The following is a 13,381-nucleotide window of genomic DNA, read 5'->3' on the forward strand; positions in this document are numbered from 1 at the left end:
TTCCCTAAAGAATTTCGCTTGTAAGAGGAAGCCCTATTGTATGATCCCAGAGGCTAGCCCGATTTTTTAAAGCGTACGTTGTATACCATACACCAGTGTTAGGATTAGATTACTTATTACAAGAAATACTGCTGCCTGCAAGTCTGTAATACTTTAAAGATTACTTCCTTGACGTTTGCCGTGCAACCAAAGCAACTCACGTAAAAATCTGAACTTATTGTATTATCGTTAGATTGTCGAACATAAAGCAATTGACTTTCATAGCAATTCGTAAATGTTCTATACTCATTTCACAAATTCCATTCTAACATACCCAACCTTAGAGCGGGAGACTCGAGTTAATGGAAGCTCATGTGGTTCGGTTTCCGTGTTAAGCTGGTCCACGTCTCATATAGCTTTGATGCTGAAAGGTTGGTTTAATTGATAAACTCTGGTCAATTAAACCAACTAACCAAATTCAAAGTGCATCCGGGACTATTACATTCCTAGAGCGTAAATATATTCTTTAAAATCATAAACTTTAACTAACCTGCTGCAGCTGCACAATCTTCACATTTGGCCACTTCTACCTTTTCTTCTTTTTTATTTATAATTACATAAACGGTGTAATTTTTATTTTTAACCTTGTGTACTGGCGTTACGCGGCCTTTAATAATGCAGCGATCATTTTCTCTCTTAAGCTGAACGTATCCTACAGCTTCATCTCTATATGAGTTTCTTGCTGATCTGAAACATTAAGAAAATAATTTATTAAGAATCATATCTCGCAAACGGCGCGAGATATTCAAAAAATAATTTATAAACTCTCCATTTTATGATACTCTTTTGTCGATTTTCATTACGATACATTCATATATCAAATTTAACATACCTCCAACAATTCTAACTCCAACCGGAAGTAGGCTTAAATCTTGCAAACGATGCGAGATTTAAAAAAAATATCGAAAATTATCTGCTAATTATGATACCCATTGCCAATTTTTATCAAGATCTCTTTCACTTGTGTCTGTAAAGGGACATGTACAGATATTTTGAGGAATGATAAGGAGAGCCATGGTCATATGAGAATGATGCGCTTAGGGATGCGCACGAGACAGGATTTGAGACTGTCTCGTCTCAAAAATGTGATGTCTCGACTCGGAAGATATATATTTTTCTATTGGGAGAGCTGTGTCTCGACTTGAATTTTGTCTGGTAATTTCTGTCTCGACTCGACTCGAGCGCATCCCTAGATGCGCTGTGTAGAGAGCGCAGGATCAACTAGTAATTTATTATTTTATTAACAAAAGGAATCGAATAATCTCGTATGCACATATTAATATTATTCGTTATGCAAGAATTTTAAGTGCATATGTAATTACGCAACCATACATGAATTAATGGGTTACTTATTTCTTCACAAAATATACTAGTAGTATTGCATAAATTGTCTCTGAGAGGAAACGTTACGTTTATGGATACAAATTCGCTCTAGGAGACCTTCACCATTATTGATATAAATACATATGGACATGCATCATAAAATCGACATTAATATAAACATAAACAACCTGTGCTAAGTGGCCGCTTAAAAGCACGAAATATATCTAACCCGTGTAAAGGTAGGGCAAAGCTAGTGGATTGCCACGGATGCGTCCGTAGGAAGCAGGTGCGTCAGCGACGGTGGACATACACGAGTAAGCGAATATAGCGGAAACACACTATATATATATCTCATGTTACTAAATGCCGTACCTGTAGGCCAGCTTTATCGTTATTAATCGTGACTTAATACACTGCATTGACATACGAATTTAGTTCACCAGTTTCCTTACAGAGAACTACGTGTTTGAAAGCATTCCGATTACTTAAAAAAGGGGGGATGTAAGAGGTAAGGTCCTCATATAGTTTAATTATATGTCCCTATTAAATTTTACAAATCTACTGTGCCTTAAAACAACACCGGACCTAATCTTCCTTCAGTATTGAAGAAACACGCGACAAAGTAAGTTGTTATTGTAACCGACCCCGTTTACGGATCCATATATTGGTAATATTTGTAGAATAATATATAATTAATCAAAAAGTAGGATGGCATTTAGTATCTTCCCCCAAATCTACACATAAGGTGTTTTATGCCATATACGGTCTTGTGGTATCCTCGTTAGTGTATACCCACCGTCGCTGATGCGCCTGCTCTGAGCCAGTTAGGCGGGATTCATGCTTTTTAGTGGCTTCCTAGCACAATTGGTTAATACCTTTTGCACAATAGCTGTTATCTCGTACATACACTGAAGTACTCCTAAAATGAATCTACACACAAATGCCAGTCCACACCTCCATCAACTGGTACAAGTATACTGAGCTGGTACTTCAGCCACAGTTACTACCATGTGATTTGGGGGAAAAATAAAATAATTCCCGAAAAAATTGGAATTTTACCCCTAATATAACTTATAATGTTGAGAGACGTAGTATAAAGTGTACGATTCTAAGCACGTAATACGCTATAAGCAAGACATGATGGAATGAATTTGTTTCCATGAATGCGTTAAGTCACAAACCGAACGACTAACATGGGGAACACAGTGTATCCTTTCCTACGCGTATGTTGACTGTAGTTGACACAGCTGCTTATCAGCTTTGCCCTATCTGACTCGGTTAAACAGTTCTTGCTTTTACTGGCCACCTAGAATAGATTGATTAGTATTTTTGTACGGCATTTAGTATCTCCTCGGACTAGTTTCATGGCTCGAAAACCGAGTACCTTGCTTCTGCCTAGATTGTGGTAAAGATAGAAAACTACGAGCCCTACGTAGCTTGTAACCCCTTACCTCGCTCAGCTATATTTTGTGAAATAAGTAAAACTGGAGATCCTATATGTGTAAAATTGGGTGAAAAACTACGTATCAGCCGTATTTTTTGCACTATATTTTTTATGGTGTATATTAGATGCTGTATTTATATCCGTAACGATGGAGGGTAATTGTTTAGTAATGGGGGCCAACACTAACGAAGACAGAAAACAACATGCCCTGAGGGGTTGTAACCCGCCTTCACTCGCTAACGCTTGCTTAGCAATACTGTCTGAATTAAAAGTTATTAACCTAACCGAATGTGAATTGAATATCGCAAAAAAAAAAACACTTAAAAATCTGGCCCATCAAAGCAAACCATTAGCCCGATGGAGTTCTCCCAATATAAATCTGACCAGGAATGCAACTCAACCACAAGAAAAAATTCATAAAATAGAATAACTGCATTTACTAATGAAAGGAGTCATTTACATGAATTCATGTACGGATTCGTAAATTTGGATAACATGCAAATTAGTGTCGTGTTGTTATTACTATAAGCAACTTTGTTCGTGCAACTTCAACTTCTTTATATAAGGTTATATCATTTTTGTTTTTTCATTCGGCTCATTAACCAGCGCAAAATTATACACGATTTTACTTTATATTTGTAGTTTAACAAGGTTGTTTACGTCCATTCCAATATGCTTCTATCGTAAAAAAAAAATCATTTTTCCAAGTTTTCCAAATCCCAGATAGCAAAAATGACTTGTAACAAACTTGCACCAGATTTGCAATTCAAGTCTGGCTAACTTGCAGCAGACTTGTGATGCAAGTCTGCAAGTTTGATGCAAGTTTAATGCAAACTTCCTAGTTGACGCTCTTCGAACATGCAGCATGCCTGCAATGCAAGTGTATGGTAAGTTTGCAAAGCAAGTTTCTGCAAGGGTTTAGTTGCACAGCAAGCCTGCTACAAGTTTCCATTTGCACTGCAGGTGCACAGCAAGTCGGCAGCAAGTTAGTGCAGGTTTGACGCAAGTCTCTGCAAGGATACCACTTGCACTGCATGTCTACAGCAAGTTTGTAGTGAGTCTTCTGCAAGTATATACTTGCATTACAAGTCTACAGCAGATCGCCAGCAAGTGAGTGTAGTAAGTCTTCTGCAGGTATATACTTGCATTGCATTCCATGCATTTTACAAACCGAACATTTACTGTATACGAACAATCACACAGTATATTTTTCTCAACAACTTTGTCAAACAATTCACGTTTAACATCTAAATTATCTCTACATACTGGATACTTACGTAATTATCTTAATTATCCACTTGTTTTAATGCTTCATACACTTCGCACTTACTATAAACGGCGGCCTGGCGGGGAGATTTTTAAGATTAGACTTTTGTGCCACCTGTTGGTAGAAACTAGAAGTGACACACTTGCTACAAAGTTGCAGCAAGCCTCCGAGGCAAGTAAAATCTAGCAAGTGAAAATCAAATTACGACATTTGCGGGTAACTCTTTCAAAACGCCTGCAGCAGGTGTACAGTGCACGGAAAGTCTAGCAAGTTAAAATCAAATATAATGAAAGACTTGCTGCAAACCAACATGCAATTAGGGATAGCTTATCGCTTTTTAACATCTTAGTATTGTGTTACGTTTGCTATGTAGATATCGTTTGAACATTAAATTACAACATATGGTTTAAATATAACAACATATGGTTTAAAATGTAATCATTACAGAAAAATAACACTAAAAATAAGTTTCAACTTACCGCACTGTTTTCACCCTCTTATTTCAGCTGCACTGTAGTCTTCATTATTAGCAAAAAATGAAGCAATCATAAATGAATCAACATACGGAAGGTTGTTGGGGTTGGCTTTAATAAATCCTAAATCAGTCATTTTTCTTTTCTATGCGTCTTCACACAAAATATTTGTTTTGTATCAACCCATCAACACACCGTAGCAGACATGCAAAGGAAGTGTTTACGAACTGATGACGTAGACCAATCAGAAAACGTTTCCATTGCTGTGACGTCAGTAGCGATTTTGAGTGCTGTTTAAAGTGATTTTACTCCGTAACTAGAAAATAATTCGCTGAGATATTTAGCATATACAATATTCAAAGCTAGTTCTACATAAATAAAGCAATGAACATACGTTGTTGGTTAAAAAGGAAATGTCCATTCTTTCTCTAACAATTTCACTTTTCACAAAAACATGTCCCCTCCTTCATGTTCATTTTCTAAATGCAAGATTTCCATATTACGTCCCCGCATTATTTGTCCATTTCACAAGAATGATTTAGTCTTCCTTCTTTGTATAAAATGAATAATATATTTGTACTTTTAATTATCCTGGTCTACTTAAAAATTTGTGGTCCTGTGAGCAACATAATATCTTTTATCTTTAGATAACTCAGAAAATGTGTGTATTACGAGCTCACCCCTACCTCTCGTATACGCAGTGACGACGCCAATTTCAAATTCTTAACAGAAGAGGCCATGGGCGGCCAATGGTATTTTGGGGGTTATGTACTTTTTTAACACCGAAAATGATACTATATTAGACTGCTTACTGCTTGACTTACATTAGAATACAACATCTCTTGAGGTAGCGTTTGCCCCTTGTCCCCTTTTGCAGCGCCCTACGTATGCATAATAAAATTATAGTTCGTACTTCGAACAATCGTGTGTGCATTTTTTCAAGTGATGGCAGAGACCCAGGTTCGATTCCCGGTGGGTGCTAATTTGAGTCGGATCTCATATTAAGCTGTAAATCCAACAAATAAGTTTCATATAGCTTCGTTGCTGAAAAAGCTCTTAAATCAAACGAACATGTGATCTGGGTTGATTTCAGAAAAATGTATAATATACTCAGGTGTGACATCATACACTCAACAAGTGGAGCATGGAATGTACTCACCTTGCCATTCCAAAAGAAATTAAAATAATTTCAGCTACTACTGGGTCACTATCTAAACAAACCTACGACGAACCATAAATGTAATCTACGTATTATTTTAGAAAAAATCAACTGGAATTCAAAAATTGCTAAAAATTAATATTAACGTTTTAAATTCTAGGGACCCTAACTTCTCATTTCATATTTTTCAGCAGAGGTCCAACTTTACATTTGTCTAGGGGCCCAAATATTAATGCTTGCCCTACCAGGGAAAGTTCCAAGTTACGGTGTAGGCCGTACGTATAAATTAACCCTCCGTTACACACATAGATTGCTGCAGTTCAAATTTTTAAGAAAACTGAAAACATTCCCGTTTCAATGAAATACGTAATTCCTGTCATCACCCTCGAGAAGTCATTGAGTAACTATTTCAATCTTAAGTTTGTTTAGTTCGTGTATCGTGTCGTCTATGTACTTAGAAACAAGATTTCATATCCATTCTTATTTATATCTTTTGCTATCTTGCGAAATGAACACTCAATTGTTCACTTCCGTACTTCTCACATGGATTTCTAAAATAAATTCTACTTTTATTTGTAGTGTATGATAATAAAACATAAATAAAAATTTAAAAAACACCCTCCCCGCTAGACTAGTAGTTAGCAGGTGCGGCTTTGGTACATAGGATCTCGGGTTTAATTCCCGGCGATAGAATATTGAAATTTGAACGCATTACGTTGGTCCGGGTTCCACCCTAAACTGTAGATCCACATCTCATATAGCCTAAGTGTTGAAGGGGACGCTAAACTCCAAATCAACTATTTATAGAAAGTGAAAACGAAACTATAACAAGATCAAAACTTTCAAAGTTTTCGAGTTTCCTCTTCATACACATACACACTCATAAAAATCATACATATATGCACACATAAGTTTCTTACAAACTTTTTTCCTTTAAAATTTGTTAATTACATTAATTTTCTGACTCCTTCTTCATTACAAAAAAGAGGTTTTATTTCTTGAATTTTATTCGCAGTTTTCTACATGTATGTATCATATAAATTCAGTTTAAATATGGATAAATGACGATTATTCTAAGATAGACGGAAAAGAAAAAAGCGACTTAAGAAAAAAATTTGCAAATGTTGTTGTATTAGAGATTCTTTTACCTTTGCTCCAATATCTCACAATAAATTCCATACACATTCGGATCATTCCTGCTTGCTACTAATTGCATTATCATTCACCTTGCGTTGAGCGACTTACGTTGATCCACAGTGTGAGAAAATTTTAATTATCTCCCAGAAATTATTGAGAGATTTTGATGTAACTCGGCCTGCGTAGACATTAAATCTTGCATGTATCATTACGTGAAAATTATTCACGTATGATATTTACTTTCTCTACACCTAATGCTAGTTGTCAGTAAAGTGCAGCAAAGGAAGACAGAAACTTGTAGCTTGATTAACTTTGTGAATTTTAAGGATTGCAGCGCTCGGAAAATTCATGATGAATTAATCTTATCTATGGTATTGATTGTCTATCCTCTGAGACTGTCATGAGAGGAGCAAGAATTTCAGAACAGGCCATAGGCCCCTTACAAATGAACCAAGGACTCGATGTCTATCAACAACCGGCGCAGCCGCTGCATTGAGGAAAATGGAAGAGCTGATCCTGGAAGATCAACTAATGATCATCCATCCACAACACTACGGACATGTGCACAATGGACTCAGTTATGGTAGTGTATGGAAAATCATTAATGGAAAATTGCACATGTCCAACGTAACAGCACATTGGGTAAAGAGATTACATACTCCGCTTCAGACAAAAACTCCGCATTGACATATCGAGTCATTCCTTGAAAATTTTGGAGCAAGATGAAGAAAACTTTTTGCTCGTGTGGTAACGTTGCACGAATGTTTAACCTATGTATATTATCCTGTAACTAAAGAGCAAGGAGTGGAAACATTCCTCCTCATCTCACAAAAAGAAGTACAAAAGTATGCAAGTAAGGTCATCTTCTGATACTCTGAAAAAAACAAGCTCCCTCTCGCAAAAAGAGAAGCAAAAGAAGGTATAAATAATTTTTATTTTAGGACATCAAGGAGTTAAATTTTGCAAACTTTTATCAAATTCTGATAATTTCTAAACAGTATACATAATAAGTCTACTCGTAAGTGTAACAGAAAATGTCATTCTTCTCTCTTCAATCATAAAAATAAAGATATTGATATTTTGAGTTTATTTCTACCCATCGCAGTCATTGTAGGCTAAACCAAAAGACAAATAATAAATTTATATGAACTATTATGCCACATTTGCACAAAACAAACAGGGATTAAAAGAATTATTTTATTTGATTCTCAGCACCTCATTAAATCTTGAAATTTTATAACATTAACAAATATTTTTAAAGATAAGCCTCGTCCCATTCTCAAATGTGCAAAACGGAAAATGAATGTCCAGTTTTATTATTCCTCTACTCACAGGCCAAAAAATTAAAAATTAAACAAGCTTTATTCAGTCGCGTAAATCCTTCTAGGCTAAAACCAAGACCGAACAAATGGATTTTATAAAAGGATATGCACCGTCTGCTCTCCCCAAATACAAGAGGAGAAATTTCATAAAAATATTTCTGTCTTCAGTACGCCACTCTGACTAATATTTATGAGTTTTCTGCATTTAATTTTTTTAGGGTTTTCCCCCCGTTCTGCCTTTGAATTTGCAAATAGAAAATTTATTTTTTCGCAGTTTTATTGCTGTTTAATGAACTATTAATCCTGCAAGTTTCGTTCCAATCGCTCAACTCCTTCTAGGCTAGACCTAAGAGCCGAACTATAGGATTTTATGGAAAAATATGCCCCCTCTGTTCCCTTCAAATAGCAGTAGAAAAATTTTTAAAATTATTTCTGTTTTCAGTACGTTACTCGGATTAATATTTGTGAGTTTTGTGCCATTTGGACAATTGTTTAGGGTTTTCCCCCCCCCCGCCCTCCCTTTGTATTTGCAAATGGAAAATTTGATTTTTTCGCTGTTTGGTTGTTGCCCAATGGGCTATTAATCCTGCAAGTTTCGTTCCAATTGCTCAGATCCTTCTAGGGTGGACCCAAGAGCCGAACCCTTACCCGCATGTGTTCTTCTTCACACTTATTTATATCTTAAACAAATCGTGTAGCTTATATAAAACACTGTTAAACCACAGAAATATCACAAGATATATTCCTTCCATTAAAAGGTAGAAACTAGAGATGTGTCGTTCATGAACGACCCGTTCATGTTGAACGGATCATGTACTGATCCGAATGATCCATTGATCTTACAGTGAACTATACCGGATCAGTTGGTGAGCCGTTTTTATTCGTGGTCTTTTCTTCTTCGCACAAAGTGAAAGCGTAGATCCGAAGAGTGTTGTTTGCTTCAATCGAACACTACACAACACAGATGTGGGAGGATTTGTAAATATGTGTGTGACCCGTTTACTATACTGGAGAGCTAAACGGATCACAAAAAAGAATTATAATTGTGTGTATGACCCGTTCGCAAGAGAGCCAAACGGATCACGGGGGAACTGTTGTTTGTGTATGTGTGTGTGTGGGACCCGCTTCAGAAAGGGGGAAAAAGGCAGAAGTTTCGATAAAAAAAAGGAAAGTGGGATAGAATGGCTTACTGTTGTTTAAAGAATGGCAATTTTTTGGTTCGTTTGTTACATAGAAACGTAAGTCTTCTAGGAGTCATCAGGATTTTATTTCAGAGCGGTGTGGCTGACTCAAATAAAAATACCAAGTGAACATTGTGGTGGACAAACACCGTGTGCGTGAGTTTTCTCGGGGTTCTCCCGTTTCCTCCCACTTTCTTCATTCCACCATTTCATTCATTACTCATCATCACCGTCTCCTTTAGCCTAACCGGCATAACCGTGGGACGTCAACCTCAAAGATTTCATTTTCATTTTTTTCAAATAAAAATATTCAATTCAAATATTTGTGAAACATTACTTTGCTTGTGGACCCCTACTTGGTCAAGTGGTGAAAGTGCTTGTCTTCGGTGACCGTGGTTACGAGTTCAAATCTGCTGGGGATCCATTGAACGCAGTGATTCTAAATTCTTTTTTTTTTTTTTTTTTTTTTTTTTTTTGTAAACTGCAGATTCTGTTCTTCGAAGCACCTAAGCTCGTTTAGAATGCGATTAGCAATTCAATCAAATTACTTTCCTCTTAGTTTATCGTTGTTTTTATCCTTCAAAGCAATAAATAAATGAACAAGATAACGTGGAAATAATACAGAAATCATGAACGTATAAAACAAGATAAAACTTACCTTGCAACTCAGAATTCAATACAGCTGCCATTCATTTTACTTCGTTCCATTGGAACTTTAATGGAAATGGACAGTCAGTTTTATTTACAGTAATCGTATTATGGATCCATTTTGTTAATTATCAAGTGTATATATACAAATAAAGGCCATTAAACTGCGTATATTCAAAGCTGTTTACACGTGATTATTCTATTAAGATCGGTAAACACTTAATGATTATTCTATTGAACAAATATAATGATCCACAATTAACTTATAATTGATCATACACACACACAAATATATATATATCACATTACAACAACCTGCAAACATCCCGGGGACGTCTCAGGTGGTCCAATGTAGATCGCAGTTGACTGGATATTCCAATGCTGTGTGGGACGCATACGCTTTACATGTTCAGATGCAGGAACAATAATTGGGTTACCTTTTGAGAAGATAAACGACTTCTTCCCTCACTTATGAGTTGCCCACTTTTCGAAAAAATCCTTTCGCACGGAACTGAAGTCGGTGGTATAGCGAGCCTTCTACGCATAATTTGGAATAAGCGAGGATAGAGACATTTTCTTCCATTCCACCAAACCAAAGAGTTTTCAGATCGGGATAACAATGGCTCTTGTAAAAATATGTCCAACTCGATTATCCCTGCTTCTGTTGAGCTATTTTTGCCCAGTAAATTTTCAACCCTGGTGCCGAAGTCTTTCCAGAGGGTGGAACTGGATGTCGGTATAGGTGTTAGGGTGGGGACATCTTTTGCTTCACAGACGACAACTTTGCTTGCTTTTCTAGCCAATGAGTCGTACGTCTGACTGACCTTCGAACTGTCTTCGAAACCTTGCTTTTTGAAGCGAGGGTCTGGAAAAGTACTCTCTAGATATACTATTTCATTATCAATATACGAAAAAAGGCTGGTGAGTTCCGTAATCAATATTGTTAGCATTTCTACAACCTGCTTCGGAAGATCGTGTTTATTCGCCATGGAACGACAATGAAGCAATAAAGCTCTCTTTAGAACAACCACTTTCGAGATGTTCACAGCCTTTTCTTCACTTATTTCTACAGTCACTTCTTGGAAAACTTTTAATATTTCACATGCTTTGTTCAACGCAGCCCAGTCCTGATCGTTGAATTGATTCAGCCCAGGGTTCATCATTGCCAAAGCAGAAATGACCGGCTCTTTAAGAGAAAGTATTCTTTCAAACATTTCCAGTGTAGAATTCCATCTTGTCAGAACGTCTTGTTTGAGTTTTAGCCCCTGGTAACCCATCTGTTTCTGCAGGCTTTGTAGTTTCCCCATAGCTTGTGGACTTCTTTTAAAATACTCGACTATATTCTTGACTTTTGCTTTAATATCTTGGATTCTTTTGACAGCCTCTTGCACCAGTAAGTTAAGTGTATGGGCTACATACGGAATATGCCGATAGCCTAACTTTCTCACAGCTGCTTTCATATTTGCAGCATTATCTGTTATTACTGCAATAACTTTACCCGCAACACCCAATTGATGCAACACTCGCCTAAATTCGTCAGCTAAGTTGCCGGCTGTGTGGCTGTCATTATACACGAAATAATCCAGAAGGTAATTTTTGATTTCACAATAATTATTCATAAAATGTCCCGTACTTGCAATGTATTTTTCATTACTTATGGAGGTCCAGCTGTCGAGGGTAATTCCTAAAACGTCAACGTCTTTCATGGCATGGGGCACTTTTTCAACGGTTTCGTTCTACACACACGAAAGCAAATTTGAAGATATTGTTTTTCTGCTAGGCAATGAGTATATGATGGATTTAGCATTCTAACGAATTCTCTAAATTCGCGGTCTTCGACTAAGGAAAGTGGTTGATATTCCTTGGCGATCATTTTTACCAACTGTCTATCTAAGAGTTTGGACCTACAAACAGACAAACGTTTCACAATCAGTAACTTTGCTTTGGGACTGACATAAAATCATTGGAGGTGTCACGGAGGCTGACGAAGATCCTGCAGATGTACCTGGCTGATCAAATCTTGTTTCACCTGCAGACGCGGAAGGATTTTCACCAGAAATAGTTCTTGAGTTGCCATCACTTCTACAACGTTCTTCTTGTTCTTACCTAGTAATTTTCACACCACAATGTTTTAATCGGAAATGTCTGCTTAGATTTCCAGTTGAGCCACCATTGAAAGACACAATAGATAAATAATGTCCACAGTTTGCTTTCCCCGGGGAAACTTCCGAAAACGACAACCACACGTTACTTCTTTTTCGTGGCCCGATTTCCATATTTAAGCGTAAAAGAATACTTTTAAAATGTAGCGAAGGAACACATACGCACTCAAATGCACAGAAAATATAAGAAATCAGAACCTGCTGTTCACCACAAAGTACAAAAATCACAGAGCACAGAATACTGCACTCCAACCGATTTTAATAATTTAAAAAAAAATTAGAGAAATACTATCTCGTGAAACTTCCACTTTCGAATACTTACGTGCGACTGACTGCCTCGGAACAAATTCACTAACATAAACCCTCACATCCTAGGTCTCAATTGGGAACAGAGCAATAAAATTCACGAAGACACAAGAAACGAAATTCGGCTCATGATCCATTTTGTGTGGATCTTCAAACGGGTCATGTGAATGGTTCATTTTGATGAGCCGGACCTTGAGATCCAGCTCACGATGAAGAGCCATTCTGCCCATCACTAGTAGAAACACTGCACAAATGATGTCGCCGAACCCAAAACTACGACGTAACTTCCGCTCGGCATTACTATGGCGATCGTCTCGTCTGGGTAGGTCTCTGAGAGGGGAAGATGACTTATTACCCTGGCGATAGAAGGGTTCCTAGAAGGGTGGATGACCTTTTTCCTGTTTGAAACATGATCCTACACGATTCTTTAATCGAAATTTTAAAAATTGTGATCAAATTAAAATTAAAACATGTCTGAGACAATTAGAACTTCAGTATAAAGCTCCCACAAGCTTTCTTCCTTTTAATTTTATCGATGAACAATTTTTAATTGATGGTCCTACTAAAATATTTAATTCGATCCGTCAAAATGACGTCATTATTTTAAATTTAATTCGTTTTTATTAAAATTATTTCCCTCATAATAAATTACTCGAACACTTCTGTGAGCGTGCTAAAATTGTTCCGAAAATATTTAAAAAGTATATTTTTTAATGGATTGCTTCTATAACAATTGGTTTGCTTGTTACAGAAAGTTACTGTTAAAATGTTGGAAACTTATAAGAAGAGCTTGCGATGATTCTACAAATAATTTGACTGTTAAAGTGTTCTGAACTTACAAATTTTTTTTTGAAAGTTGAACACTATATGTCTTTTGCCGTCTCCTTTCCCATCTTTTACGTATGTTTTACTGTGCAAAC

The 13,381-nt window shown here is 36.7% G+C and overlaps 1 protein-coding gene across 1 annotated transcript; it reads right to left on the reverse strand.

The window, feature by feature from the left end:
• Nucleotides 1–10,394: 10,394 nt before the first annotated feature.
• On the reverse strand, nucleotides 10,395–11,699 carry LOC145689653 (E3 SUMO-protein ligase ZBED1-like). The gene has a single exon (XM_081763842.1). The coding sequence runs from the start codon at nucleotides 11,697–11,699 to the stop codon at nucleotides 10,395–10,397; it is 1,305 nt and encodes a 434-aa protein (XP_081619968.1).
• Between the last annotated feature and the right edge of the window lie 1,682 nt (nucleotides 11,700–13,381).

This window comes from Thermobia domestica, chromosome 7 (genome assembly GCF_964235325.1).
Source record: "Thermobia domestica chromosome 7, izTheDome1.hap1.1, whole genome shotgun sequence".
In the NCBI taxonomy this organism is placed as follows: Eukaryota; Metazoa; Arthropoda; class Insecta; order Zygentoma; family Lepismatidae; genus Thermobia; species Thermobia domestica.